This window comes from Plecotus auritus, assembly GCF_963455305.1.
Source record: "Plecotus auritus genome assembly, chromosome: 1".
NCBI classification, from domain to species: domain Eukaryota; kingdom Metazoa; phylum Chordata; class Mammalia; order Chiroptera; family Vespertilionidae; genus Plecotus; species Plecotus auritus.
Genome location: NC_137770.1, coordinates 12,279,732 through 12,305,328, shown reverse-complemented (window position 1 = coordinate 12,305,328; position 25,597 = coordinate 12,279,732). Strand labels below are relative to the sequence as shown.

At 55.5% G+C, this 25,597-nt stretch overlaps 1 protein-coding gene across 1 annotated transcript in view; it reads left to right on the top strand.

Moving 5' to 3' along the window:
• RIN3 (Ras and Rab interactor 3) overlaps positions 1-25,597 on the top strand; it is a gene marked incomplete at its 5' end in the record, with an annotated part of 127,042 nt that overhangs the window by 79,006 nt on the left and 22,439 nt on the right. Inside the window, 4 exons of the mRNA XM_080683757.1 lie at positions 5,072-5,144; positions 11,103-11,194; positions 19,664-21,220; positions 22,908-23,216. Coding sequence (XP_080539883.1) covers positions 5,072-5,144; positions 11,103-11,194; positions 19,664-21,220; positions 22,908-23,216 — 2,031 coding nt within the window. The remainder of the gene's footprint in view (positions 1-5,071; positions 5,145-11,102; positions 11,195-19,663; positions 21,221-22,907; positions 23,217-25,597) is intronic.

Sequence of the window (25,597 nt, the reverse complement as noted above, 5' to 3'; positions counted from 1 at the left end):
CAGGTTCCATTCCGGCCAAGGGCATGTACCTGGGTTGCAGGCACATCCCCAGTAGGGGGCGTGCAGGAGGCAGCTGGTCGATGTCTCTCATCGATGTTTCTAACTCTCTATCCCTCTCTCTTCCTCTCTGTAAAAAATAAATAAAATATATTTTTAAAAAACAAACAAAAAACATCAACGTTAAAAAAATACCCAATTAGAAAACTGGCAAACAATATATAGAGACATTTCACCAAAGAGAGTAGATATACAGATAACAAATAACCACATGAAAAGATGGTCAACATCTTTCCAAAATCCAAATTAGAGAAATGCAAATCAAAACCATCTTGAGATGTCACTCTACACCTTCTGGAATGGCTACAATAAAGAACAGTGGCAGGCACGGGGAGACGCTGGACCCTGCCTGCATTGCTGGCCACTCAGGAAAGCAGTCTGGTAGTTCCTTTGATGGACTTACCGTATGACCAGCAATAGCATTTCTGGGCATAGATCCCAGAGAAAGGAAAGTATATTTTCTTTTTTCATATATTTTTTTATTATTAACAGTATCACAGCTGTTGCCCAGAAAGCGTATTTTCATGCAGAAACTTGTACACAAATGTCCATAGTGGCTTTGTGCATAATAACTCAAAACTGGAACCTCCCCCGATGTCCTTCAGCGGATGACTAGTCAAGCAAAGAATGCTCCATCCAAACCATGGACGCCGACTCAGCACTAAAGAGGAACGGGCGATTGGCTCAGCCAGTGGCCTGGATGACCCTCGAGGAAATCATGCTGAGTGAAGCAAGCCAGTGTCAAGGCTGGATACTGTGTGACTCCACTTATAAAACATTCGTGAAATAACGTCACCGTAGAGATGAAGAACAGACTGGTGGTTGCCAGGGGTCAGGGGTGAGCGGAAGAGTGGCTGTGGCTCTAAGGGGGGACCTGCAGTGATGGTGCAGTGACATATCTTGATTGTGGTGGTGATTACAGACAACTACACATGGGATACAATTCATAGTACGGTACAAACGCACACGCACATGCACACACACGTACACACACATGCACCCATGTAAAATTGGGTGAAGGGTGCCCAGGACCTTTCTGTACATCTCTGCAACTTCTTATGACTCTTCTAAGTATTTTCAAATAAAATATTTTGTAAATAAATAAATAAGCATTGGAGAGCCGGCAACATGCTAAGCACCATGCCTGGGTCTGGTAACCATGAAGAACAGAAGATACCCACGCAGCCCCTGTCCTTGGCAGTTCATTTGGACGTTTGAGTGATTAAATGGAATTTCTTTTTTTTTTTTAAGATCTACTAGTTTTCCATTCTTTGTGGATATCTCTTTATATATATATATATATATTTATTGATTTCTGAGAGAAAGGGAGAGGGAGAGAGAGATAGAAACATCAATGATGAGAGAGAATCATCTATCGGCTGTCTCCTGCATGCGCCCCCTGGGGACCGAGTGCACAACCCAGGCATGTGCCCTGACCAGGAATTGAACCGTGACCTCCTGGTTCGTAGGTCGACACTCAGCCACTGAGCCACACTAGTCAGGCTGTGGATATCTCATTTTGACATTGGGGTTGTGAATGCTGGGAGCCATTCTGGCGTGTGTGGGCCTGGCATCTGGACCCTGTCCCCACTCAGCCTTGATGGGGAGTCATAGGTGCAAGGTTTCCTTTTCTCTAAGTGGAGGCAGAGTTCTGTTGTTGTCACCTGTGGTCACCTCGGGACATGCCAGATGCTGCTGGCTGGTACCCATTCTCTCTCCTCGCCCTTTGGAAGAGAAATGGTTAGAGGGGGTCTGGTGTGTTCCCACCAAGGTTTCTGCTGAGGGGCCCTGGAGACTGTACACAGTGGAGGGGTTGCTGCCCGAGCTTTTCAAAGTGGACCGTCGGCACTGGCATCTTTGTTGGGAGAAGCCCTGGCCAGGTCCCTGCGTGAGCTGCTGCCAAGGGCAGAGTGGGTGCTGGACGCTCCCAAGGCTCTTTAGAAGCTGGCTTGGGGGCAGGAGTGTGTGTTAAGGGGTGACATGGTGGGTGGATGGGGGCCTGTCAGCTGTGCCCTGCAGGGCTGTGAGCGGTTCTATAGCAGCAGGAGCTGAGGGGACACCGGAAGCCAGTCGGCTTTAGAGACACGTTTACAGAGAACGGTAGAAAATTAGAGAAACATATAGAGAAGCTTGACAGTTTCTCTGCTTACAGAACTCATAGATGCTCGTTATAAAAATCCCAGAAAACCTTAATACAGGCAGTGAAATTGTCCTCTCGGCGAGCATTTTTCTTGGTTTAATAATGGCTTTATTGAGACATATTCCTGTCTTGTATCCTGTACCTTCAGTTTACCCATTTCAAGTGGCTCTGCTGATGCTGAGGGAGACTCACACTGGGGCCCAGCCTGGCCCTGGCGTGCAGGAGCTCCCCGGGGGGCAGACGTGGGCAGCTGGCTGGCGCTGGGGCAGAAGAGGTTACAAGGAACAAACCAGAGCCTTGCTTGTGATTGTAAAACTCGACCATTTTAACAGTAGGAAGGCGACTGGTGCTATGGCTAGAACTGTGCTCTGTCCTCCTTACAAAAGTGAATGAGCCCTGGTCCCTGCCCTGGAGGACCCGGCCAGCACGCGGGCGATTGGTAAACGACGTCGGAAGAAGTACGGCTTTATGTCAAGTGCCAGCAGGCCCAAGCGGGAGTGCCTGCTTCATCTCAAAGGTTGCATCTGTGTCGGCCGAGGTCAGACCAGGTCCCCACAGCGAAGGAGAGCTGCTCATTGTTGAGCACGTCCCGTGGAGGAGGCGGGGCTTTCTGCGTGCCTCACCACCACCCCCTGGAGGGGCTCCTGCGTCATGGTCTCCCTTTGCAGGTGGAATGGTCTCTAGGCTGCAGGTCTTTGGGCACCGGGCTCCCTCGGCCGGTGCTGAGGAGAGCAGGCAAGGTACCAAATGCCAGCACCAGATGGCGCCGTGGGCCGCCCCACCGCTATTCCTTCTCGAGGGTGCTGGCTCCATGGAGCGCTCCTCAGGCTCCAGTCCTTTGTAGGCATCTTCAGAGTGCCTCCCATACTATCACCTGCTGAATGTTTTTCTTTAAACTCCCTTTTAAACTTCTCGTATCTGTCCTAATGGGAAACCATAAATAGATGATGAAGGTAAACGTTTTTTAAAAAGCATGTTAACTGTTTAGAACATGGAAAGAAGGTGAATGTAAAACTAGAGCTATTAGAACAGCCCCTGTTGGTCCATGTGTCACCCATAACCACCTCGCAGACCACCTAGGAATGCTGTCCTGGGCTATGAAAATGGGCTGGCCAGCCGATGTCACCTGGATGCACTGGTTGAGGGGGTGCGGGGGGGGGGGGGCGCAGGGAGGGGTTTCAGGTTCGGAAGGTGGAAGAACTGCAGTGCTGGGAGGGGAAGAGCCCAGGGTCAGAGCCCAGCCTGGGGCCGGGACCTGCCTTCCCTCCATCACACAGCTGCTAGAAGACCCTCAGGAAATTGGAACTGAGGGGTGATGCACACATGTTTCTCGGTTCTTCTGATGCCCAAGGAAGTTCACTGAGGGGTCCCCAGCACAGGGAGCCCCTCTGTTGGGCAAATGAATCCTGAGTGAGAGGAGTCTTGGGTGAGGAGGGCACCAACAGCCCTGGAGAGCAACTCACTCAGCGTCCCTGGGCCCTTGCCTGGTGGCCAAAACAGGATGTGGCATTGTGCCACATCCTCTGGTCACTGCACCCCCAGCTTCGGGCACTGGTGCCACATCCTGGCATCCAGTCTCTCCAAGGAGCCACCCTCCCCCCTGGGGTGGGATCTTGGGCAAATGCCTTGATCCCTCTCCCTTGTCAGAGCTGGAAAACATCAGGGTCAGTCTCGCCCCTGGGTTGCCATGCAGGCAAGTCAAGTGAGGTCCTACCAGGTCCTCTTGGGTGGAGGGCCGGCGGCCCCAGGTCAGCGCCCTGGACCCATGCACCTCCCGGAGGCCAACACAGAACTGGACGACCTTCTCCCGCTGTCCCCGCAGCCCTCAGAACTGCCAAGTTGAGATGACCCTGATCAGTTAAACGTTTCATTCTGCTTTTATTCTGGAGGCTTCTGTGTTTTTGTGCCCAAAATGATGTGTATTAGTTCAGATAATCACCACCCTAAATCTCAGTGGATTAACACGATAGAGCAGTGATTCTCAACGGGTGCTGCAAGCATTTTTAAACCATGCAATACCTGACTGTTCAGTCAGGGGCACCGACTTCTTTCCCCCCTAGATTGACAAATCAAAAAAATGACAACAGTCCTAGCTGGTTTGGCTCAGTGGATAGAGCATTGGCCTGCGGACTGAAGGGTCCCAGGTTCGATTCCGGTCAAGGACATGTACCTTGGTTGCGGGCACATCCCCAGTAGGGGGTGTGCAGGAGGCACCTGATTGATGTTTCTCTCTCATCGATGTTTCTAGCTCTCTCTCCCTCTCCCTTCCTCTCTGTAAAAAAATCAATAAAATATATTTTTTAAAAAAATGACAACAGCCGCCGAAACCGGTTTGGCTCAGTGGATAGAGCATTGGCCTGCGGACTGAAGGGTCCCAGGTTCGATTCCGGTCAAGGGCATGTACCTTGGTTGCGGGCACATCCCCAGTGGGAGGTGTGCAGGAGGCAGCTGATCGATGTTTCTCTCTCATCGATGTTTCTAGCTCTCTATCCCTCTTCCTTCCTCTCTGTGAAATATCAATAAAATATATTTAAAAGAAAAAAAAAATGACAACAGCCAATACAACAATAGCCGCCTGGGGTGAAGGAATCCATCGCATACCTTTTGTTTTTCAGATAGGCCAAAAATACACACTTTCAGTGTGCTGCAGAATTTTTGTAATTAGTCTACGTGCCGGGAGATGAGAAAGGTTGAACATCGCTGCCGTAGAAGTTCGTTTCTCGCTCCCCTGTGGTCCCAAGGGCAGCTGATGAACATGTGGCCGCAGCAGGCCAGGCCCTGCGATAATGAACTCGAAAGACACCGCCCCCCCCTCAGGGACCCGCCCTCCCTCTGACCAGGACACTCATCCGGGCCTCTGTTGTCTCTCCTCAGTATTGTACCTGGAAGGCTCGGTTCTTGTGTTTGAAGACATCTTCAGACTGATCGCGTTCTACTGTGTCAGTAGGTGAGTATATCTGGCCCCACGGGAGGGCGTCTGGTGGCAACAGATGGCCACGCATCGGTGGGTGGGGGCGGGGAGCCCCCAGAGCGAAGGGTGCAGCCCACAGGATGCAGAGGAGGGCGACAGTCCCTGGCTTTGCCCTGGTAACCCTGAAGGGTGGTGCTTTCTTAGATCTGCCAGTAAGGACCCCTCCTCACTACTACCTGCTCCCCGCCTCACTGCCTGTCACCTCAGCATCCCGTGTTCCGGCCTCCAGGGCAGCTTGGGGTCCTGTGTGGACCTGGTGCACCCCGTTAGGGTTAGAGGAAGAACTTCCTGTAGGGGCGGCAGGAAGGGCTGGTACCCTCCGTGGGAGGGAGCTTATGATTGTTGAGCAGCTGCTGGGTGGAGCGGGTGTCTGGTAACCACCCTCAGAGCTGCTCTATTTATTCAGAACGGGTTGCAGGTCAACAGGAATTTAAAAATACGTTTTGGTGTCAGAAGCCGCTGGCTCAAGCTACAGTGTCTTGACTAAAACTGGCTAGAGGCTGGATAGGAGTCTCGGGGTCCAGGGCTCCAGGCCCACTTCTCCCTCCTTCAAAGACACCATTCTTGCTGGTGAAAACCGCACTCAGCCCAGAACACCACCTGCCACCCGCCACCTGCCGCCTGCCAGGACTCCCCTGGGCCCCGATGGGCAGAAAAGCTGCTGCCTGCTAAGCTCTTTCCTGGCACCCAGCACTGAGCTCTGACAACCATTCCCCTTTCCATCTCGCCAACAATTACACGAGGCAAGTGCTCTTGTAATTCCCATTTTATACATGAGAAAACTAAGACTGAGAGAAGTAACTTGCTCAAGGTCACACCGCTGTTAAATGTCAGAGTGGAGATTCAAAATAGATAAAGCGCCAAGGCAGGGCGCTCAGTGGTTAGAGCATCGGCCCACGCACTGATTCCCAGTCAAGGGCATGTACCTGGGTTGCAAGTTTGATCCCCAGCCCCCCAGTCTGGCATGTGTGAGAGGCAGTCCATACATATCTCTTTTATATCAATGTTTCTCTCTCTCTCTCTCTCTCTCTCTCTCTCTCTCTCTCTCTCTCTCTCTCTCTCTCCCTTCCCCTCCCTGCCCTCCCTCCCTTCTACTCTCTCTAAAAATCAATGGGAAAAAATATCCTCGGGTGAGGATTAACAACAACAACAACAAAATTAGATAAAGCTCTAAGGTCCACTGTGCACATTCTGCAAGGATCCCGATGACCTAGCACAGTGGTCGGCAAACTGCGGCTCGCGAGCCACATGCAGCTCTTTGGCCCCTTGAGTGTGGCTCTTCCACAAAATACCACGTGCGGGCACGCACGTACAGTGCAATTGAAACTTCGTGGCCCATGCGCAGAAGTCGGTTTTCGGCTCTCAAAAGAAATTTCAGTCGTTGTACTGTTGATACTTGGCTCTGCTGACTAATGAGTTTGCCGACCACTGACCTAGTATGAGCCTCCAGGCCCACAAGGCAAAGCCTCAGAGGCCCTGGCCCCTCGTAAACGATGACGTGTCAGTGTCTGCAGGAGACAGGCCTTTCCTGTGCTGAGACGTTCTCACCTCAGTAGACGGTTTGGCACGTTCCAGGTGCTTTGGATGAGTGAATGAAAGAATGAATGATGGCACCCGCGGAGCCCAGAACTTGAACTGGTTACTTAATCTCTCTGAGTCTCAACTCCTGTAGGAATAATGCTCGTGAGAGAGATGCTGGAGGGGGCAATGAGATAGAGACAGCACACTGCCCGACACCCAGTAGGTGCTCTGGTTCTGTTTTCAGGGACTGTTGGATGGGCGAACCCGAGGGCTGCGGCAGCCCCTAGAGGGAGGGGGTGGGAGCAGGGGCTGCGGGGGAGATGCTGGGGCTCCTCTCCTGAGCAGCAGGAGGGTGAACACACTTGACCGTGTCTGAAGCGGTTACTACACGGTAGGTCTCGTCTGAGCCCTTAGCACGCATGTCAAACTCGCTGCCGGTGTGACATCCTTGCTCCAGGGCCCGTGAGGTCTGGTCCTCTGCACGCCCTGGGCCAGGAGTCTTCAGCCACGTGAAGAGGGTGCAGTGAACCGAAATGAGGAAGGAAGGGAGGAGCCCCTTGGCCTGCCCTCTCCAGGAGGTGTCCAGGCGCCAAGGGTTGTGACGAAGCTGCCATCTTCCTGCCAGCTGGAGGAGGGGGGCCAGCGGGCCTCTCTGCCTTTGAAGAAAGAGCTGTTATCACTGCCTGGAGCTGGGGCCCCTGCCCCCTCAGCCAGGAGCCACCCGGTGAGCAGAGCGAGGCCCTGAGAGGTGCCCGTGGCCTGCGCTCCCAGGAGGAGGAGGAAACACAGGCGCTGCCTCTGGGTCCCGGTCGGGGCTGTGCGGACCCTAAACCCCAGCTCGTTGGCTTTACAGAACGACCCCATCAGCAGGCATCGTGCCCCCGCTGTCACAGGGGCAATGGAAATGACAGCCCGCAGGGAATGCAGCTAGGGTTTGAGCTGGGCCCGTGGATTCTAAAGTTCAGGCCGGCTTTTTTTCTGTCTTTCTCTCTCTAAAAAAAAAGTCACCAAAATGAACTCATGTTCTTCCCTCTACAGTGGTCGACTTTCAAAACCACAAGTCACCCAGGATGTGTGCGGAGGTGGATCTCAGGGTGCCGTGGGCATCAAAGGGGTTCAGATATTGTTCTCCTAGGCTGGGTCTGACATCTTAGAAGTGCTCCCCAGGTCACCCCCAAATTTTCCAGGACCTCAGGAGGTGCCCAGCCCCTCAGGGGTGGGGCGGAGAGGAAACTAGCCTGTGCCAAGGAGTTAGTGTGATAATAGACATGGTGTGTGGTGCTGTTCCATCTGGGACCACAGCTGGGACGGGGCGGGGGGCGGGGGGTGGGGGGCGGTGCAGGGGAGAACAGAAAGACGTGGTCTTTGTCCAGCTCCCTGGCACAGCTCCTAGAGCCTTGGGGCTTCTGAGTGGTGGGGTGGCTTTCATTACTCATGATGAGCCCCTTTCAACCATGGCTGAGTTTATTCCAGGCGTCCTCAAACCACGGCCCGCGGGCCACATGCGGCCCGCCGAGGACATGTATCAGGCCCGCCGGGTGCCGCTGCCTGTCCTGCTTAGCAGCCAACTCGTCCCGGGCCCGCAGTGCGCATAGGAATTTGTTCATAGTTTTTTTTTTTTAAACTATAGTCCGGCCCTCCAACGGTCTGAGGGACAGTGAACTGGCCCCCTGTTTAAAAAGTTTGAGGACCCCTGGTTTATTCTGAGGTGACACAGGTGGGGGCCCTAGATAACCTCAAGATGGGGCTGACCCCCAGAACACCGGGGGGCGGGAGGGCCGGAGCTTTCAGCCCCACCCACCCACCTCCCAGATGGACACGCAGGTGTGGGGAGGGCGTTGGGTCTAGGGAGGTGTGGACGTTTCCTGCCCCTCCCCCTATCCCTCGGCGGTGCAACTCTTCCATCGGGCTTTTGCTTTATAATAAACCAGTAAACATATAAGTAAAGTGTTTCCCTGAGTTCTGAGAGCCATTCCAGCAAATTGTCGAGCCTGAGGACGGGGTCTTGGGATCCTCGGGTTTCTAGCCAGTCAGAAGTGCAGGTAGCCTGGGATTTGCAGAGGGCACCCTGACGGGGGGTCGGGGGGGGGGCAGTGTGGTGGGACTGCATCCTTAACCTGTGGGGTCTGCACTACCTCTGGGCAGGTCGTGTCAGAACTGCATTACCTTGGGAGACACCCCCCCCCCTCCCCAAGGTGTCGGTGGATTGGTTGGTGATGTCAGAAGACACCCAGAGGGGTCGTCAAATCAATTGAGTGGATCATGACTGGCTCTTTTAAAAAATATATATATGTTTTTATTGATGAGAGAGAGAGAAACATCGATGTGAGAAACATGGATCGTCCACCTCCTACATGCCCCCTACTGGGGATCAAGCCCCCAATCTGGGCATGTGCCCTGACCTGCAAAGCTCAATCTACGGAGCCACACCGGCCAGGGCACGACTGGCTCTTCTTTTAATGAAAAATTAAACTAGACTAGAAAACACCAGCATGTGTCTCATGTGGCGGGACTAAGTCTCGTGCTACACTTATTTTAGGGGTGTGTGTGTGTGTGTGTGTGTGTGTGTGTGTGTGTGTACGCACTGTACCATGATGCCAGATGTGTTTCTTGCTGACAGTCATAATCCAACAAGTTTGAAAAGCATCAGCTAGAACAGAGGCCTCCAGGAAGGGGCGTTGGGGCCCTAGGAGGTGCGCCAGCTGACCTGCCAGAGTGTGTGTGGGGGAAGGTTAGGACACTTGTTCTAAAAATCTCACTTTGAAATTTTCTCTTCGTGAATGCTTTTCACTGGTCTTCGTAGCTTATAAGGAAGTACGGACATACATACGTCTCTGGAGAGCTACTTAATTTTTGTTTTTATTGATTGCCCTTGCTTTGGGGGATGTGATTCCCGCCCAAGGCGGTGTCCATCAGGATCCCCGCGAGAGCTGTTCAAAATGTGGGTTCCTGGCCCACCCCCAGACCTGACCCTGGGCACCCCTAGGCGTGGATCTGGAATATGCATTTTTAGTAGCTCCCCTAGGGGATTCAATGCCAAATCAATTATTTAACACAAAGGTATTAATGCCTACCCATAGGGTTGGAATTGGGGTTTGGGGAGAAGGTGGATAGAGCTGGAAAGCGGGGGGGGGGTCAGGGTCAGACCAGACTCTGATGGGCCTTGACTGCCCGGCTGAGATGTAGAATTGGGACGGTCCATCCTGGGGCTCCTTCCCTTCCCGGCCCCTTGAAACAGCCCTGGACTAGAACTCAGGAGGCCCAGGGCTTAGCACACTCTGCCTTCAACCTGTTGTATGGCCTGGACATATTCCTTTTCCTCTCTGGGCCTCAGTTTAGGGAAATAAAGGGAAGAGTGTCTGAGTCCCTGCCAGGAGATCTCTGGGGAGATCCCTGAGTACTTCCCCATTCAGACCAAAGGCAGCAGATTGAGCTGTCTGACTATGCGTTGTCAGGGATGTCTGACTGCGCTCACTGGGGAAGCCTGACTGTGTGTTCACTGGGGGATGTCTGGGTGCTCACTAGAGAAGCCTCACTGTGTGCTCACTGGGGATGTCTGGGTGCTCACTGGAGAGGCCTGACTGTGTGCTCACTGGGCGATGTCTGGGTGCTCACTGGAGAAGCCTCACTGTGTGCTCACTGGGGATGTCTGGGTGCTCACTGGAGAAGCCTCACTGTGTGCTCACTGGGGGATGTCTGGGTGCTCACTGAAGAAGCCTCACTGTGTGCTCACTGGGGATGTCTGACTGTGCGCTCACTGGAGAAGCCTGACTGTGTGCTCACTGGGGGATGTCTGGGTGCTCACTGGAGAAGCCTCACTGTGTGCTCACTGGGGATGTCTGGGTGCTCACTTGGAGAAGCCTCACTGTGTGCTCACTGGGGATGTCTGGGTGCTCACTTGGAGAAGCCTCACTGTGTGCTCACTGGGGATGTCTGGGTGCTCACTTGGAGAAGCCTCACTGTGTGCTCACTGGGGATGTCTGACTGTGCGCTCACTGGAGAAGCCTGACTGTGTGCTTGCTCGCTGCCCATCTCAGTGTGGAGCAGTGAGGGTCAGAGGGCAGAAAGGGGCGGGTCACTGGCTTTACCCAGAGTAGAGGCTTCCCTGGAAGCTCCCTGGGCTCCCAGGCAGGAAAAGTGGGGGAAGCTGTGCCCCCTCCCCACTCCCATGGGGGTCTCCCACTTCTCAGGGTCCATCGTGCTGGCCCAGGGCCTGGACCTGCCTGGATGCTCCGTCAGCCTCGGGGCTGTGCCCTCCACCCCAGGGAAGTTTCCCGTCTGCGTGGAGGCCCCAGCAGCCAGCGGAGTTGCTGGGGTTTCTCCTTTATGGGCTCTGGGTGTGGGGGCTGTGGGGGTGGGAATGGACACACAGATCCCTCCCGGACATGACCTTGACCCCTCTTGTTTCCACAGAGATTTACTGCCCTTCACGCTGAGGCTGCCGCAGGCCATCCTTGAGGCCAGCAGCTTCACAGACCTCAAGACCATCGCCAACCTGGGCCTGGGTAAGTCCGCCCCGAGGGCCAGGGAGGTGGCAGGGCCCGAGGAAACGGCGCCCTAGCACTGCCCCTACTGACCACTGTGCAGAGAGGTGACCCCTCCGCTGAGACCCAGGCTGGATCCTGCGTCCCGGCTCCCATGGGATCAACACTGCCCGCTGCTGAGCCCGACAGCAGGCAGAGCCTCCCAGGCTTCATAAAGGTGCCTGTTAGCAGCTATCCCGGGGACCGGAGGGGCTGGGCTGGTCAGGGACGCCGATGGTCAGGCGTGGCTCTGGGGGAGGCTAAACCCAATGCCAAGGTCCTTCTCAACGGTGGCCAGAGCGGGGGACCAGCCGCCACCACAGCCCTGGTCCCAGCCCCATCCTTGTCAGACGAAGGGCAGCGCGAACAGGACCGTGAACTGAAGCGTGTGCCCCCATCTGGCCTGCCCCTGCCCAACCAGCTGACCCTGCGCCTTAGCCTTCTGACCTTTTGAGGGATGAAGAGGGAGAGGGAAGAAAGGAGGAGAAAAGGCAAGAGTGTTCCTGACCCTCGCCCTTCCACATGATAGTGACATCTCACATCGGGGCCTTCTCACGGGCCAGGTTTTGCTGAGCGCTCTGACTGGGCCTCACCGTGCTGGCCCCCGGCCGCCTCTGCGGGCTCCGACTCCCGGGCAGAGAGACCTGGTCACAGTAATGAACCAGCAGTCAACCACTAGGCCTTTACCAGGACTGAGCCACACACAGGACGGCGCAGCACACGGCTGTGCTCGGCGCCTGGAGAGCGGCGCCCTCTTCCCAGAGCTGGGCCAGTGGGGGCAGCGATGACCCAGAGGCCAGGACCCGGTCGTAGAAGAAGTTGGGGGCACACGTGGGATCAGAGCACACCGGTTCCCAGGCCAGGCTGCAGCCCACCACCCAGAGGGGCCTCTGGGCAGCCGCGCGTGCGATGCCACAAGAAGCTCAGGGTCCCAATGAGCAAGCAGAGCCCTCCAGGCCGGGGGGGTTGACCTCTAACGAGCACTGACTGCGTCCTAACCTCTTGACCTGCACCGACTCCTCAGATCTTCAAGCAGCCCTAGAAAGTGGGTTCTGTTATTGTAACCCTCACTTCGTGGCAGAGGAAACGGAAGCACGGGAGCTTGAGTAGCGTGTCCGGTGTCACACGGCCGGTTCAGCTGCCACACCGCCCCTCTCCCAGGCTGCCCCTAACTCTTTATCCGACTCTCCGGGGTCTGATTTACCCCACTTAGAAACTTCAGGGCCAGTGCTCTTGCTATTGGGAATAAATACTGATCCTTTCCCCTCCCCCCAGATAATGTTAGTTTTGGCCTCTGGCCCTCCCAGAAGTTTGAATGTGGACCAGGTGACAGTTTTGAAATTCACACAGTCCCTGAGGTCTACAGTGACATGAATGACACTCTCCTTGCAACACCCTTAGCACCGTCTTGGGTAACCCTTGTGTCCCTTGTAGAGATAAGAAATCTAGTGTTAGCACAGAGACGTGTCGGGGGCCTGGGAGGGAATGAACAAATTGGAATGAGCACCCAGGGCTTTCCGATTCCCAGCCCAGCTCTCCACCGCCCCTCGGCCGCCCCTGGTGACCTTCTCGGTGTCTTTGCCACGAGCAGTCAGTGGCCAGTTTGGGAAAGTTGGCAGGGGAGTAAGACGGGAGGGTGACCTGTGAGAGGAGGGGTGCTTTGCTGCAGCCCTTGGCCCCACGTGGGGTTCAGGCGGGTTTTCCTTTCTGGACTAGACAAGCCCTTCTGTTGAGGAGAACTTGACCACGGGTGTGATGAAGTGGGGGAGGGAGGTTGTCATCTGGGAAGCCAGTGGCAGTTCAGACCCGTCTGTCAGCACTTACGTCCCTGAGAAGGGGATTCACGTGAAACCCTTAGGACTGGGCAGCTGAGGAAGCAGAGGGTTCTGATCAGACCTGGCGTCCCCGAGGGCTGAAGGGTGTACAGCGAGGCTCATCGGAATAGCTTTTCCTGGCTCCGTCCATCCCTGAGTTCCGTCCATCCCCAGGTTCCATCCATCCCCGGGTTCTGTCCATCCCCGGGTCCTGTCCATCCCCTGCACGCATGGAGACCGGAGCGGTGCGGGCACACCCGATCAGAGGCCAGGGCTTGGCTCTGAGATGTTCGGGCTTGAGCCTGGCCACCCTGACCTGCATTCGGTGATAACAAATGTGCAAAGAGTAGCGTTTGCCGAGGGCCAGGACACACAGGCACCTCACATAGTGTTCTAGGCAAGGCACACTTGTGGCGGAGAACTGAAACCCAGCCAAACGGGCGTAGCTAAGACAGGAGTCAGTGAAGGGACGGGAACCTCCCAGCAGCGGTGAAGATGGTCAGCAGGCTCGGCGGGCACAGCTGCTCCCCACACACAGCATCCCGGTTCCTGCCCACTTGCAATCGAATAAGTTGTTTTTATTTTTTCAATTACAGTTGGCATTCATTATTATTTTGTATTAGTTTCGGGTGGACAGAGTCATGGTTAGACAACCATACTTTACAAAGCACACCCGCTCCCCCCCGCCCATATTTCCAGTACCCACCAGGCACCATACACAGTTTATCACAATGTTATTGACTATCTTCCCTTCGCTGTATTTTATATCCCCGGGACTATCTTGTAACTGCCAATCTGTGCCTTTTAATCCCTTCACCTTTTTCACCCAGTCATCCGACTTCCCTCCCCTCCGGCAACCACCAGTTCTCTCTCTGTATCCATAGGTCTGTTTCTATTAAGTTTGTTTTGCTCTTCAGATTCCACACATAAGTGAAATCATGTGATATTTGTCTTTCTCTGACTGAATTATTTCACTTAGCATAATACCCTCTAGGACCATCCATGCCATCACAAATGGAAAGATTTCATGCTTTTTTTTATGACCGAGTAATATTCCATTGTATATATGTACCAAAGCTTTTTGATCTACCCGTCCATCTATTGATGGGCCCTTGGGTTGCTTCCAAATAGTGCCTATCCTATATAATAAAGTTGTAATATGTAAATGGTCGTTACACTGTGAAGCGTAATGACCTACCGCTTAACGACCAGATCACAGATCAGCAGGAGGGTGGGGCAGCGAGCTACAAGTGGGCGGTGGAGAGCTACAGGAGGGGTCAGGGCAGCAAGCTGTGATGGGGGAGTCAGGGGAGAATAGGGGGGCTGGGGGAGCTACAGGAGGGTGGGGCAGCAGGCGAGAGCTACTGGAGGGCGGCAGCGAGCTACTGGCACATGGATTTGTGCGCAGGGCTACTAGTTGTAAGTAATGTTGCAGTGAACATAGGGGTTCATATATGCTTTCCAATTAGTGTTTTGGGTTTCTTCCTATATATTCCCGAAGTGGATGCTCTGGGTCCGTTCCGTTTTTAATCGTGTGAGGATCCTGCATGTTGCTTTCCACAGTGGCCACGCCGCTCTGCACAGAATTTGTTTATGAGGCATGTGTGTTTCCCATCACTGGGGTAAGCAGTGTTCTTTCTCCAGCCTCCTACTCACTTTTTACGAAATGAGTAGAATGTAATAAATATCCAAACAGTTGCACAAGCCCTCCTGGTCAGGCACGGGTGATGCTGTTCGTTTGTTTGAAAGGGAGCTATTGGTTTGCAGGCTCAGCGCCACACGATAGCCCAGGACACTCGCTCGTGAGCTGACACACGGAACTCTGAGTTTGGCCTTGGAAAAGCCATCATTTGAAAGGGCAGGCCAGGCGGTAGAGGAATAATCTTGAGGATATTTGTAATACCTTAATCAATAAAGGAAAAAAAATATGAAAAAAAATAATCTTGAGGCTACAAAACTAACATTGGGAGCAATTTAGCACTTACCTGTATGCGACTGATCCTAAGAGCAAAGGAATCTAGAGAAAGCGGTGGTAAGTAAGGGTTAGGCTTGCCAATGTTCTCAGGTTTGTCTGCTGTATGTTTAACAGGTTTAAAATATGTTTAGAAAAGGCATATGTTCTATAACTCTTCCAGGTTGGCACGGGACTTGCTTCTTCCTTTATGTCACATGTGAGAATTTTCCTAGTCATTGAAAACTCACTGAACACTCAAGCTGTCCAACCACCCGTCTTTGGGGTTGGGATGCCACGAAATATTTCTTCTCTGAACCCCTGGACTTTGGAGCTGCTTCCCTGGCATCTGGAATACTTTGCTGCATTTACTCATGCCCTCTCTGCCCTGCCACTCGCCCCAGCTCCCCAAGAGGGAAACCTTCGTCACCTTTGCCGCCAGGGCCTACAGCCCAGCACCTGGCCTGGCCCTGGCCCCCCTCCCCCAAGGATTATAGGAGTGGACACCTGGCAAGAGGTATCTCCATATAAGGTGGGGGAGGCCACGGGCCAGCAAAACGTCCCTCAGTCCAAGGGCAGCACAGAGGCAGTGAAGGCAGGGCCCGGAGCCAAGGCCACAGATGCCACAGCTTTGCCAACCACTAGCTTGCATGACCGGGTTCCGCTTTTCCTCTGGCCTCGATGTTCTGCAGGCTGCAAAGAAAGTGACCTACTTCCTTTTTTTTTTTTTTTTAGCATAAAACCCTGCACTGCCACTGACATTCCTTAACAGCCCCTAAACTGCAGCCCCTTGGGTTTCAGCTTCCCCCACTGCTCAGAGTGGCACTGGGGTGCGGCCAGCAGGCTGTCTTAGGAGCAGGGGAGCAGTTCCTAGTCCCCCAGGCTCTGGGCCCATTTCCCTGAACCCCAATGTTTGCTCCATGCCTTCCCGAACCCAAGTCTGGGCTATGGGAAATGTGTGTTGTTTTGTTCATTTGTGTTTTTTTAAAAATATATTTTATTGATTTTTTACAGAGAGGAAAGGAGAGGGAGAGAGAGTTAGAAACATCGATGAGAGAGAAACATCGATCAGCTGCCTCCTGCACACCTCCCACTGGGGATGTGCCCGCAACCAAGGTACATGCCCTTGACCGGAATCAAACCTGGGACCTTTCAGTCCGAAGGCCGACGCTCTATCCACTGAGCCACACCGGTGAGGGCTGTTTTGTTTTTTAATCTGTGCAGGATGGACCCACCTTGCTATCCTGAGACAGGCCATCCAGCTGTTGGTCACCCCACCGGTGGAGCTCCCTGGCCCTCCTTCGTGCCTCCCTCCTCTCGTTTTCTCGTCTCTTCATTCTCTTGCCTTAAGACATCTTCCTATGGTTCAGGTCATCCCCACTTCCCCACCCAACTAACCTTGCCTGTATCCCACGCCTCAGAGTCCCTCTCTCCCCTCTGGCTAAGCTAGTCCACTGTGCAAGCTAAAGGGCTGAGCTCCTGCTCTGTGCCAAGCACCGTCTTAGGTGCTGGAAATGCCCGGATGAAGTGTTGTGACTGCCTTCTGGAAGCTCAGAGTCTGGGGAGGGGAGAGAGGAGTCTGACAAAATCAGAGAATACGGCCCAGTGATGGCCACTTCAGTCAGAGCGTGTGCCAGGGCTGGGAACACAGAGAGTGTAGGGGAGGCCCCGGTATGTCAGGATGACTTCACCCAACAGGAGCCAGTGTGCAAAGCTCTGTGTACATCACGGCCATTGGCACAGAGCTTGGACCCTAGTCTTGAGGGATGAGTGAGAGTTTGCCAGGTGGAGAGGGTGGGAAAAGCATCCAAGCAGCGTGAACAGCATCAGCCAAGACTGAAGGTGGGGCAGCCCAGGAAGAAGTGACAGAGAATGGGGTGAAGACTCAGCCGTGATGCTGGAAAAGGTGTACAGAGCCCAGCCAGTGTGGCTCAGTGGTTGAGCATTGACCCATGAACCAAGAGGTCATGGGCTCAATTCCCAGTTAGGACACATGCCTGGGTTGTGAGCTTGATCCCCAGTAGGCAGCTGCTCAATGATGTTTCTCTCATTGATGTTTGTATCTCTCTATTTCTCTCACTTCCTCTCTCTCTAAAAATCAATAAAAATCTATTTAAAAAGAAAAGTTGTTCAGATTCAGATCCTACAGGCCTTGAATGCCAGGCTACAGGGTTAGCAGGCTAGCAGTGATTCTGTACAAACAGCCTACTACATGGCTGGTGTAGTGCCACAGGAGGAGAATGGATGGCAGGAGAGCAGACTATGACCATGATCTAGGAGAGAAATAATGGGGATGCCAAGGCATGGGTGGGCAGTTCTGTTTATGGTCTGCACCATGACATCCACCTTCACCCAAAGGAAGGGCTTATGGGAGCTTGGAGGTGACATCAGGGGCCTCCACTCACATAGGGGGCTGCTGTCCAGTTCACCTCTGAGTCAGGCTGGCTGCCTGCTCAGGAAAACTTCCAAGGAGGCAGCTTTCCTGGGGCTGTGTGGACAGGGCCGGTGCTTCCACTGCTTACCCCCCGAGCCCAGAATTGGTGCCAAGCACCCAAGAGAGTGGGTGAGTCCTGGAGGTGTCAGTAGCTGCCTCCCAAAGTTACGTGCAAAGGCCTAGGCAGCCGTGAAGAACAGCTCGCCTAGGTGGTGTGTGGGGGCCCCGGAGACACCCCCTCCCTCCCAGCACTCTGTCCTCACATAGTGGCTGTGATGTGCCCAGAGCTTTGCAAATTGGACAGAGTCCCACGAAGGCTTGTCATCCTTGCTGCCATGGAGACCGCTAGCCACAGCACTCGGGCTACCAGACACGAGGTCTCTGCCCAGGGCGGAGCTGAACCAGGAGCCCCAGGGTCCTCCCGGTCACAGCCACACCTCAGAGGGGATGCGCAGGCTCACATGTCAGTCAGCAGGCCCCTTGTCCTGAGATGGCACCCTGCTCACCTGGACGGGGTTTGCGGTCCCCTGGCCAGCAAGGGGGCAGACACCTGTGTCCCTGGGAGTGCCCATCTCAGGCAACACACTGCCCTCAGCCTTTGTGTGATACCCACTTTCCTTCGGTGTCAAGAGCCTGTCATGTGCTTACCACATCCCCAGTTCTGAGGTACACGCCGCCCCTCACTCACGCTGGCCGAGCCGCTGAGATGGGAAGTGTCGCAAGTTCCCAGGAAGGGAGGCCACACAGCGCAGCAGCCGGGCTCACAGGCTTCAGACCTGCAGACCTGCCCCGCACCCCAGCTCCTTCGCTCACCAGCCCGGTGACCGTGGCTGGTTCTTTTTTTCTAAATATATTTTTATTAATTTCAGAGAGGGGAGAGAGAGAATCATGGATCGGCTGCCTCCTGCACACCCCACACTGGGGATTGAGCTGCAACCCAGGCATGTGCCCTGACCAGGAATCCAACTGGTTCATAGGTCGACGCTCAGCCACTGAGCCACGCAGCCCGGCTGGCTGTGGGCGGGTTCTTGACTCTCTCTGGGTCTCTTCTCCTCACGTGTAATGCGGGATGGATCAGGACTTACACCGAAGGCCTGGGGTCAGGATCAGTGAGAGGATCCAGGCAGAGCCAGTGGCCCTCACTGCCAGAACTCAGGGTGGGTCTGCCCTGTGACTGTCCTGGATGTTATTTTGGTGGTTTTCTTCCTGGTGAATCGTTCCCAGAAGTAAGGGGCTCCAGGTGGGCGTCCAGGGGCCTGGCCCATCATTAACAAGGGAGTCCACACTCAGAATCTCTAACATTAACAGGTAGATCCAGACCTGGGTTCCCTGGTCCAGGAGGAGCTGCCTGGGGCTCAGAGAGGCTTCAGGCCGACTGAGTTGTTCTCAGTCACCATGCCTGTGCCCTTCGTGGAGCGTCCTGAGCTTCTGTCAGTCTCCACAGGGCTTGGGACCCAGAAGTCAAGAACTCTGAGCTCGGTGATCCCCCCAATGTGCTTCAGTTTGGATGTCCCACGCTCCTCCCCAGAACATGCCTGGTGCTGACCAGCAATGGCGATAGGGACAGGTGTGCCCTAGTGGCCACAGCCGTGGGCTGCGTCCTGAAGGCTACGTCAGGAGAAAGGCACCCCGCAGGGCGGGAGCCCCGTTTGCTGACACCCCTCCCACGGGGGGGATGGGCAGCTTCCTAGTGAACATCAGGATTGACCAGACCCGTCGTTTTGCAGTGCTCCCCACTCAGAAGGTCAGGTCTGAGCTCACCAGCCACAGTCCGTAGGTGTGTTCTCCCCACACAGAACAGGCCCTACGCAGCCACCCCCATTCTAGAGGTGACTAGACGCGGGCCTAGAAAGATCCAGCCACCTGCCCCAGAGTCCCCAGCCGGCCAGCTGCAGGAACTCTGGCTGTGGGCCCCTCCGTCCCCACACGGCCTGCACTGGTGTCACTGTGCCCTCCATGGTGGGCCCTCACAGCCAGGGACAGAGCTGACGCTGCCCTGTCACAGGGCGCCTGGCCCCACCCCAGCACCCCAGCACCGCAGGGGAGGATCTCGCGGGGCTTCCCCTCTCGAGACAGGAAGTGGTGGGAGAGGTTTAAAACAGTCCAAGAGGGGAAAACAACCCAGGGAGCAGAGAAGCCAATGCTGTAAGGCCCCCCAGCCCTCCCGTCCCCCGTCCCCACCCCACCCCACCCCACCCCACCCAGGGGGCCAGCTCCAGGACTCACCGCCTCTTCTTCTCTTGTTTCCACAGGCTTCTGGGACTCCTCGCTGAACCCCCGGCGAGCAGCTGGCAGCCCAGCAGAACCCCCAAGAGACCCAGCCCCCAGGGCGCCCCCAGCCTCCAGCCTCAGGTCCGCTTCCCACCAGGAAAACTGTGCGTGTGAAATCGAGCTCTCCGCAGGAAATGACCGCCTGTGGTTTGTGAATCCGATCTTCATCGAGGACTGTGGCAGCGCCCTGCCTGCCCACCTGTCACCCCTGAGAAGCTGCCCCTCTGGCCCGTTGCCTCCCACCTTGGACTCTACCTCACCCACCTCCCGGTGGGCCCCTCGCCGTCCGGCGCCCCCGCCCCCAGCACCACCTCTCCACCCGCTCAGTCCTGCCCGGCCTCTTCCACCCCCTGCCCCAGCTCCAGCCTGTCCTTTGCCCAGTTCTCCCCCACCTCCAGACGCCCTTCCTCCTGCATCCCCAGCATCTGTCTCCCCGCTGGCACCCCATGCCCTAGGCCCCCCGGACCATCCAAGCCAGCTACCCATGACAGCCTGTGAGAGGCCCCCAGGCCCCCCCACAGGCCTGGGCCCCCTCAGGGAGGAAGACATGAAGCCAGGGGCGGCCCCCAGCCCCTTGCAGCAGGCCCCCGCCCCTCCAGGGCCGGGGAAGAAGGGCGCCCCTGCTGCTCCTCCCAGACGCCGCCTCTCTGAGAAGGTCTCCCTGGAGGACCCGAATGTGGAGAAGGTGGACAGGGGCACAACCGCACAGTGGGACCAGCCGGGTTTTTCCCGGCCGCCCCCACTCGGCCTGCCTCCCCAGAGGACCTCAGAAAGTCCTGGGGACAGGCCTCAGAGGACCACAGAGCAAGGACAGGAAGTAGTGGCCCAAGCCAGCCAGCTGGGCATCCTGCCAGAGTCGGCAAGGAAGATCCGGCAACCCCCAGTCCCCCCTCCTAGGAAGAAGCGGATTTCCCGGCAACTGGCCTCGGTCCTCCCAAGCCCCTTGGAGAGCGCCGAGCTCTCCGCGGAGGAGGTAGCCCCTGAGAAACCCAGCCCTGGCCCACACGAAGAAGGCCAACACCCTGCCTCCCACGCCGGGACCCAGAGCCCAGAAGCCCAGGCTAGCGCCCGGCGCCAGAGCGCCCCAGAGTTCAAGGGCTCCCTGGCCTCCCTCTCAGACAGCACGGGGGCGCACACCCCAGCCACCGATCAAGACTCCTACTCGACCAGCAGCACGGAGGAGGAGCTGGAGCAGTTCAGCAGCCCCTGCGTGAAGAAGAAGCCGTCCATGATCCTGGGCAAGGCGCGGCACCGCCTGAGCCTCGCGAGCTTCACCAGCGTCTTCCAGGCCTTCCTCTCCAATGACCGCAAGCTGTACAAGAAGGTGGTGGAGCTGGCCCAGGACAAGGCCTCGTACTTTGGCAACCTGGTGCAGGACTACAAAGTGTACAGCCTGGAGATGATGGCGCGCCAGGCCTCCAGCACCGAGATGCTGCAGGAGATCCGCACCATGATGACCCAGCTCAAGAGCTACCTGCTGCAGAGCACCGAGCTCAAGGCGCTGGGGGACCACACCCAATACTCCGAGGAGGAGCTGGGTCAGTCCGGGGGCGGGGGCGGGGGCTGGGAGGGGGGGCGGGAGGGCAGGGTCATCTTAGATAATCCACTGTCCCCACTTCCTTCCCAGACTAACTGAACTAATCCCTCTGCTGTTCTGCCTCGTGCTTCCCAGCTCTGCTCATGCGCCTACATCAGAGGCTGGGTAGGACCCCACCCTCGGGATGCCCCTGGTTTTATTAGGGGGACAGTCACAGGAGCAATTAGAGGCCAAAGGGGTACTGACCTGTGACTGCTGAGGGCCAGAGGCGGGCTCTGCAGGGGATGTGGCGGCTCTCAGGGGTGAAGGACCCGGAGGGCTGGGCCGAAGCCCTCTCTCATTTTGCAGATGAGGAAACAATAGCTGAGACCCTTCCCCTGGGGACAGGGTAAAGCCAAAAAGACTTCCCAAGAATATTTCTCTACTGTCACCCAAGGCAGCTGGGCATGGCCCTGGTGTCAAGGAGACATGGGTTCAGGTCTTTGGTTAGCCCCCAGCGAGCTGTGTGGCCCACACCATCAGAGCCTGAGGTGGTCCGTCTGTGGAGCGGGGGTAATGGCAGGTGGTTGCAGAGCTGCTGTGAGATAAAAACTGGCTGACTCCCATTCTACTAGATCCGTGGTCGGCAAACTACGGCTCGCGAGCCACATGCGGCTCTTTGGCCCCTTGAGTGTGGCTCTTCCACAAAATACCACGGCCTGGGCGAGGCTATTTTGAAGAAGTGGCATTAGAAGAAGTTTAAGTTTAAAAAATTTGGCTCTCAAAAGAAATTTCAATCGTTGTCCTGTTGATATTTGGCTCTGTTGACTAATGAGTTAGCCGACCACTGGGCTAGATGATCGGGGTGCCTTTTGACTCCTCCAGGCAAAAGGAATAGCAGGTGTAAAGGCTCTGAAGCAGGACCAGGCATGGCAGGTGGTAGCGCAGCAAGGAGACCATTGTGGCTGGAGAAGCGTGCATAGGGGAGTGAGCAATGTGCTGAGTGAGAGAGGTCACAGGGACAGATCACTCAGGGGCCTTGAACGGCACAGGGAAGGTTGTGGTTTCTGTTGTCCGTGAGATGGAGCCATTGGAAAGTTCTCAGCACAGTCATGTCATGGTCAAACATGCCATAGTGGGATGACGCTGGCTTCTGTGTTGAGAATGGACTGTAAGGGGCCAGAGCAAGAGGCTACCAATATAACTCAGGCAGCAGATGATGGTAGTTCAGGTCAAGGTCAAACCTTGGAGGTGGTGAGAAGTCAGGTTCTGGATATACTAGATTCTTGAGACTGAAGTCAAGTGGACTTGGGGATTGAAAGAGAGAATCAAGAATAATTCCACCAAGCATTTGCTGGGTACCTGGGACCTCCAAGAACAGCTACACAGGTTGTACACTGCACAACTCCCATGTGAACAGTGCCCTCCAAAGCTGTGTACTGTGGGCAGCTCTGTGAGAGTTCAATCTGTGCCAGGCCCTGTGAAAGGCATTAGGATGCAATGTATCAGTCGGAGGACTCCGAGTGTGGCTTTCTGTGGCATGTACTTCACGGTCTCATGTGTCAGAATGGCAGTTGTACCTGCTGGGCCTGTGAGTATGTTTGTCCAGGGATCAGAAGATGGGCATGGCCACACTGTTGGGCAACAAGACCCGGGGCCAGGATCCCTGCCACTGGGGTCCTCACCCTACTGCTCTCTCCCACCCACAGAAGCGATCGTGGAGTCCGCCTTGTACAAGTGTGTGCTAAAGCCTCTGAAAGAAGCCATCAACTCATGCCTTCATGAAATCCACAGCAAGGACGGCTCCCTGCAGCAGCTCAAGGAGAACCAGCTGGTGATCCTGGCCACCACCACCACCGACCTGGGCGTGACCACCAGCGTGCCCGAGGTGCCCATCATGGAGAAGATCCTGCAGAAGTTCAGCAGCATGCACAAGGCCTACTCGCCCGAGAAGAAGATCTCCATCCTGCTTAAGACCTGCAAGCTCATCTATGACTCCATGGCCCTCGGCAACCCAGGTAGGCGGCCGGCCGGCGGGGCCTGGGCTGGGGCTCCCGGGGCTGAGATATTGCGTGGGTCTGCGACTCCTCCCCCGCCGCGGCCTCCAGGGCCTCTGGAAGGCACTAGAGAAGCCTTTACCGGTTCAGGGGCCTGCTGGGGCAGAAGTGGGCATGGTGGGATGCAGTTCCTGCGCACCTTGCAGGGTTGCCTGGGTACCAGGAGGAGGGCCACCGTCGGCTAGAGGCAGGCAGGGAGGCCAGCCCGGGCTGTGCCTTTGTGTGAGTTATGCAAAGGTGCTGTATTAGCTTCCTAGGGCTGCTGTAACAAAGTACCGCAAATGGAATGACTGCAGCAACAGAAGTTTATTCCCCCGCAGTTCTAGAGGCAGAAAGTTTGAGGTCCAGGTGTCTGCAGGGCCATGCTCCCTGCGAAGGCTCTAGGGAAGGATGTGTTCCAGGCCTCGCTCCCAGCCTCTGCTAGTTCTTGTCTTGTGGCAGCATCGCTCCCATCTTCACATGGCATTTCGCCTGCGAGCATGTCTGTGTCCAAATGTCCCCATCGGTCATACTGGATTAGGGACCCACCCTGCTGCAGTACGACCTCATCTTAACCAATTGCATCTGCCACAACCACATTTCCAAGTAAGGTCACATTCTAAGGGACTGAGGGTTATGATGTCAACATAGGGCCCTGGCCAGTTTGGCTCAGTGGCTAAAGCATTGGCCCTCAGACTGAAGTCTCAGGTTCGATTCTAGTCAAGGGCACGTACCTCGGTTGCAGGCTTGATCCCCCGCCTCGGTCAGGGCTCATGGAAAAAAAAAAGATGTCATCGTATGAATTTTGGAGGGACACAATTCGCCCCGTAGCAGCCACCTGAATCAGTTAGCATGTATTCTTGTTCATGGATCAGAGCAGTTATGCCGATCTGGTCAGGTGGGCTGAGCGTGGCTGGGCTGGTTCCTGGGTCTGTGGTCAGAAAGGGTTGTTTGGAGGCTGGCTGGTCTAGGATGGCCTTGCACAGATGCTGGGTGGTTGATTGGCTGGTCTGGAATGGGAGTGACTGGGCCGTGCATTTCTCATGCTCCAGCAGGTTAGCCCGGGCTTGTGCCCATGGCAATAGGCGGTCCAAGAGAACAAGCAAAGCCTGTGAGGCTCTCAGTGCCTGAGCTTGAACTGGCATGATGCCACTCGGAAATATTTCATTGATGTGTTTAGTCATAAGATCAGATCAGCCCTTCTTGGTGGGAAGGGCTGCAAAGTCAAGAGCCTCAAGGGGTGCAGATGTGGGGAAGGGAGTCAGTGGGCCATTTATAATCGGCTTCTCACGGCACCCCTACAGGGGAGAGGCACAGGGTCCTGCAGCAGGGAGCGCACCTTAGTGAGCAGGTGCTGGCCGGACCTGGTCCCGCAGTCACCCCGTCAGTGGATGGCCTGTGCAGCAAGCAGCCTGGGTAACTGTCCGTGACAGCATGGCCATGGGGAGTAGAAGGAACGTCACCTCTGTAGCCACACAGACTTGGGGGCAAATTCCTGCTATCACTTATGCCTATGTGACCTTGAATGAGTTAACCCCTTAAGGCCCAGTGTCCTCACCTGGGGAAGCTGTTTTACAAAGAGGGGAACTACGCCTCCTAATGCCTCAGAAGCCACACTCGTTCCATGGTGATGCAGAAACAACAGATGTTCAGTGTGGACCTCCGAGCATAGCACCCAGCAGGCCCAGCCAACGGTGGCTATTTCAAGGGAGGGGTTCTCCCCTTCTCCCTAGGAGGAGGGCAGGCCCGTCTGGCCAAAGGTCCGTATGTGACTCGGGGACGGAGCATGGTCCACTCACTCTAGAAAAGCTCTCTTCAGACACCTTCCCTTCGGAACTTCTAATCTGGAGAATCATCTCTCCCCCCCCCCCTGCCCCGCCCCCCCGGGCCAGGCTGGGGCTCAGGGCAAAGTCAGGGCCAAGGACGCTATAGGCCCTGAGACTGTCAGAGCGACAGCTTTGGGCCTGAAAAGGGCAATTCTATTCTCAGCGAGTCCCAGTTTACTCAGAAAGCTTGGGCATCCTGGAATTCTTTTAAACACACAATCTCTCGACTAACTTCAAACACAATGATTTTACTGACAGTGAATTCGCTCGTAAAAACCAGAGAGCAGGGCCGAGGGGGCGGGCAGGGGGAGGAATGGCTGGTTTTGAGAGAAGAAAGAAAAGAAAGGCCTGCCGTTCTTTTTGTGAAAGGGCCTAACTGGCACAGCGTGTGGAAGAGCAGAGCAGCCGGGTGCGCAGAGTCCCCGCCCTCGCCGAGAGAGGCTGGGAGCTCTCCTGAGCCAGAAGCCAGCCCCCGTGGGAGTCTCTGAGCCTAGACATTCAGGCCGCGGGCCTGGCTCCATGGAAAGACTCCCCCCC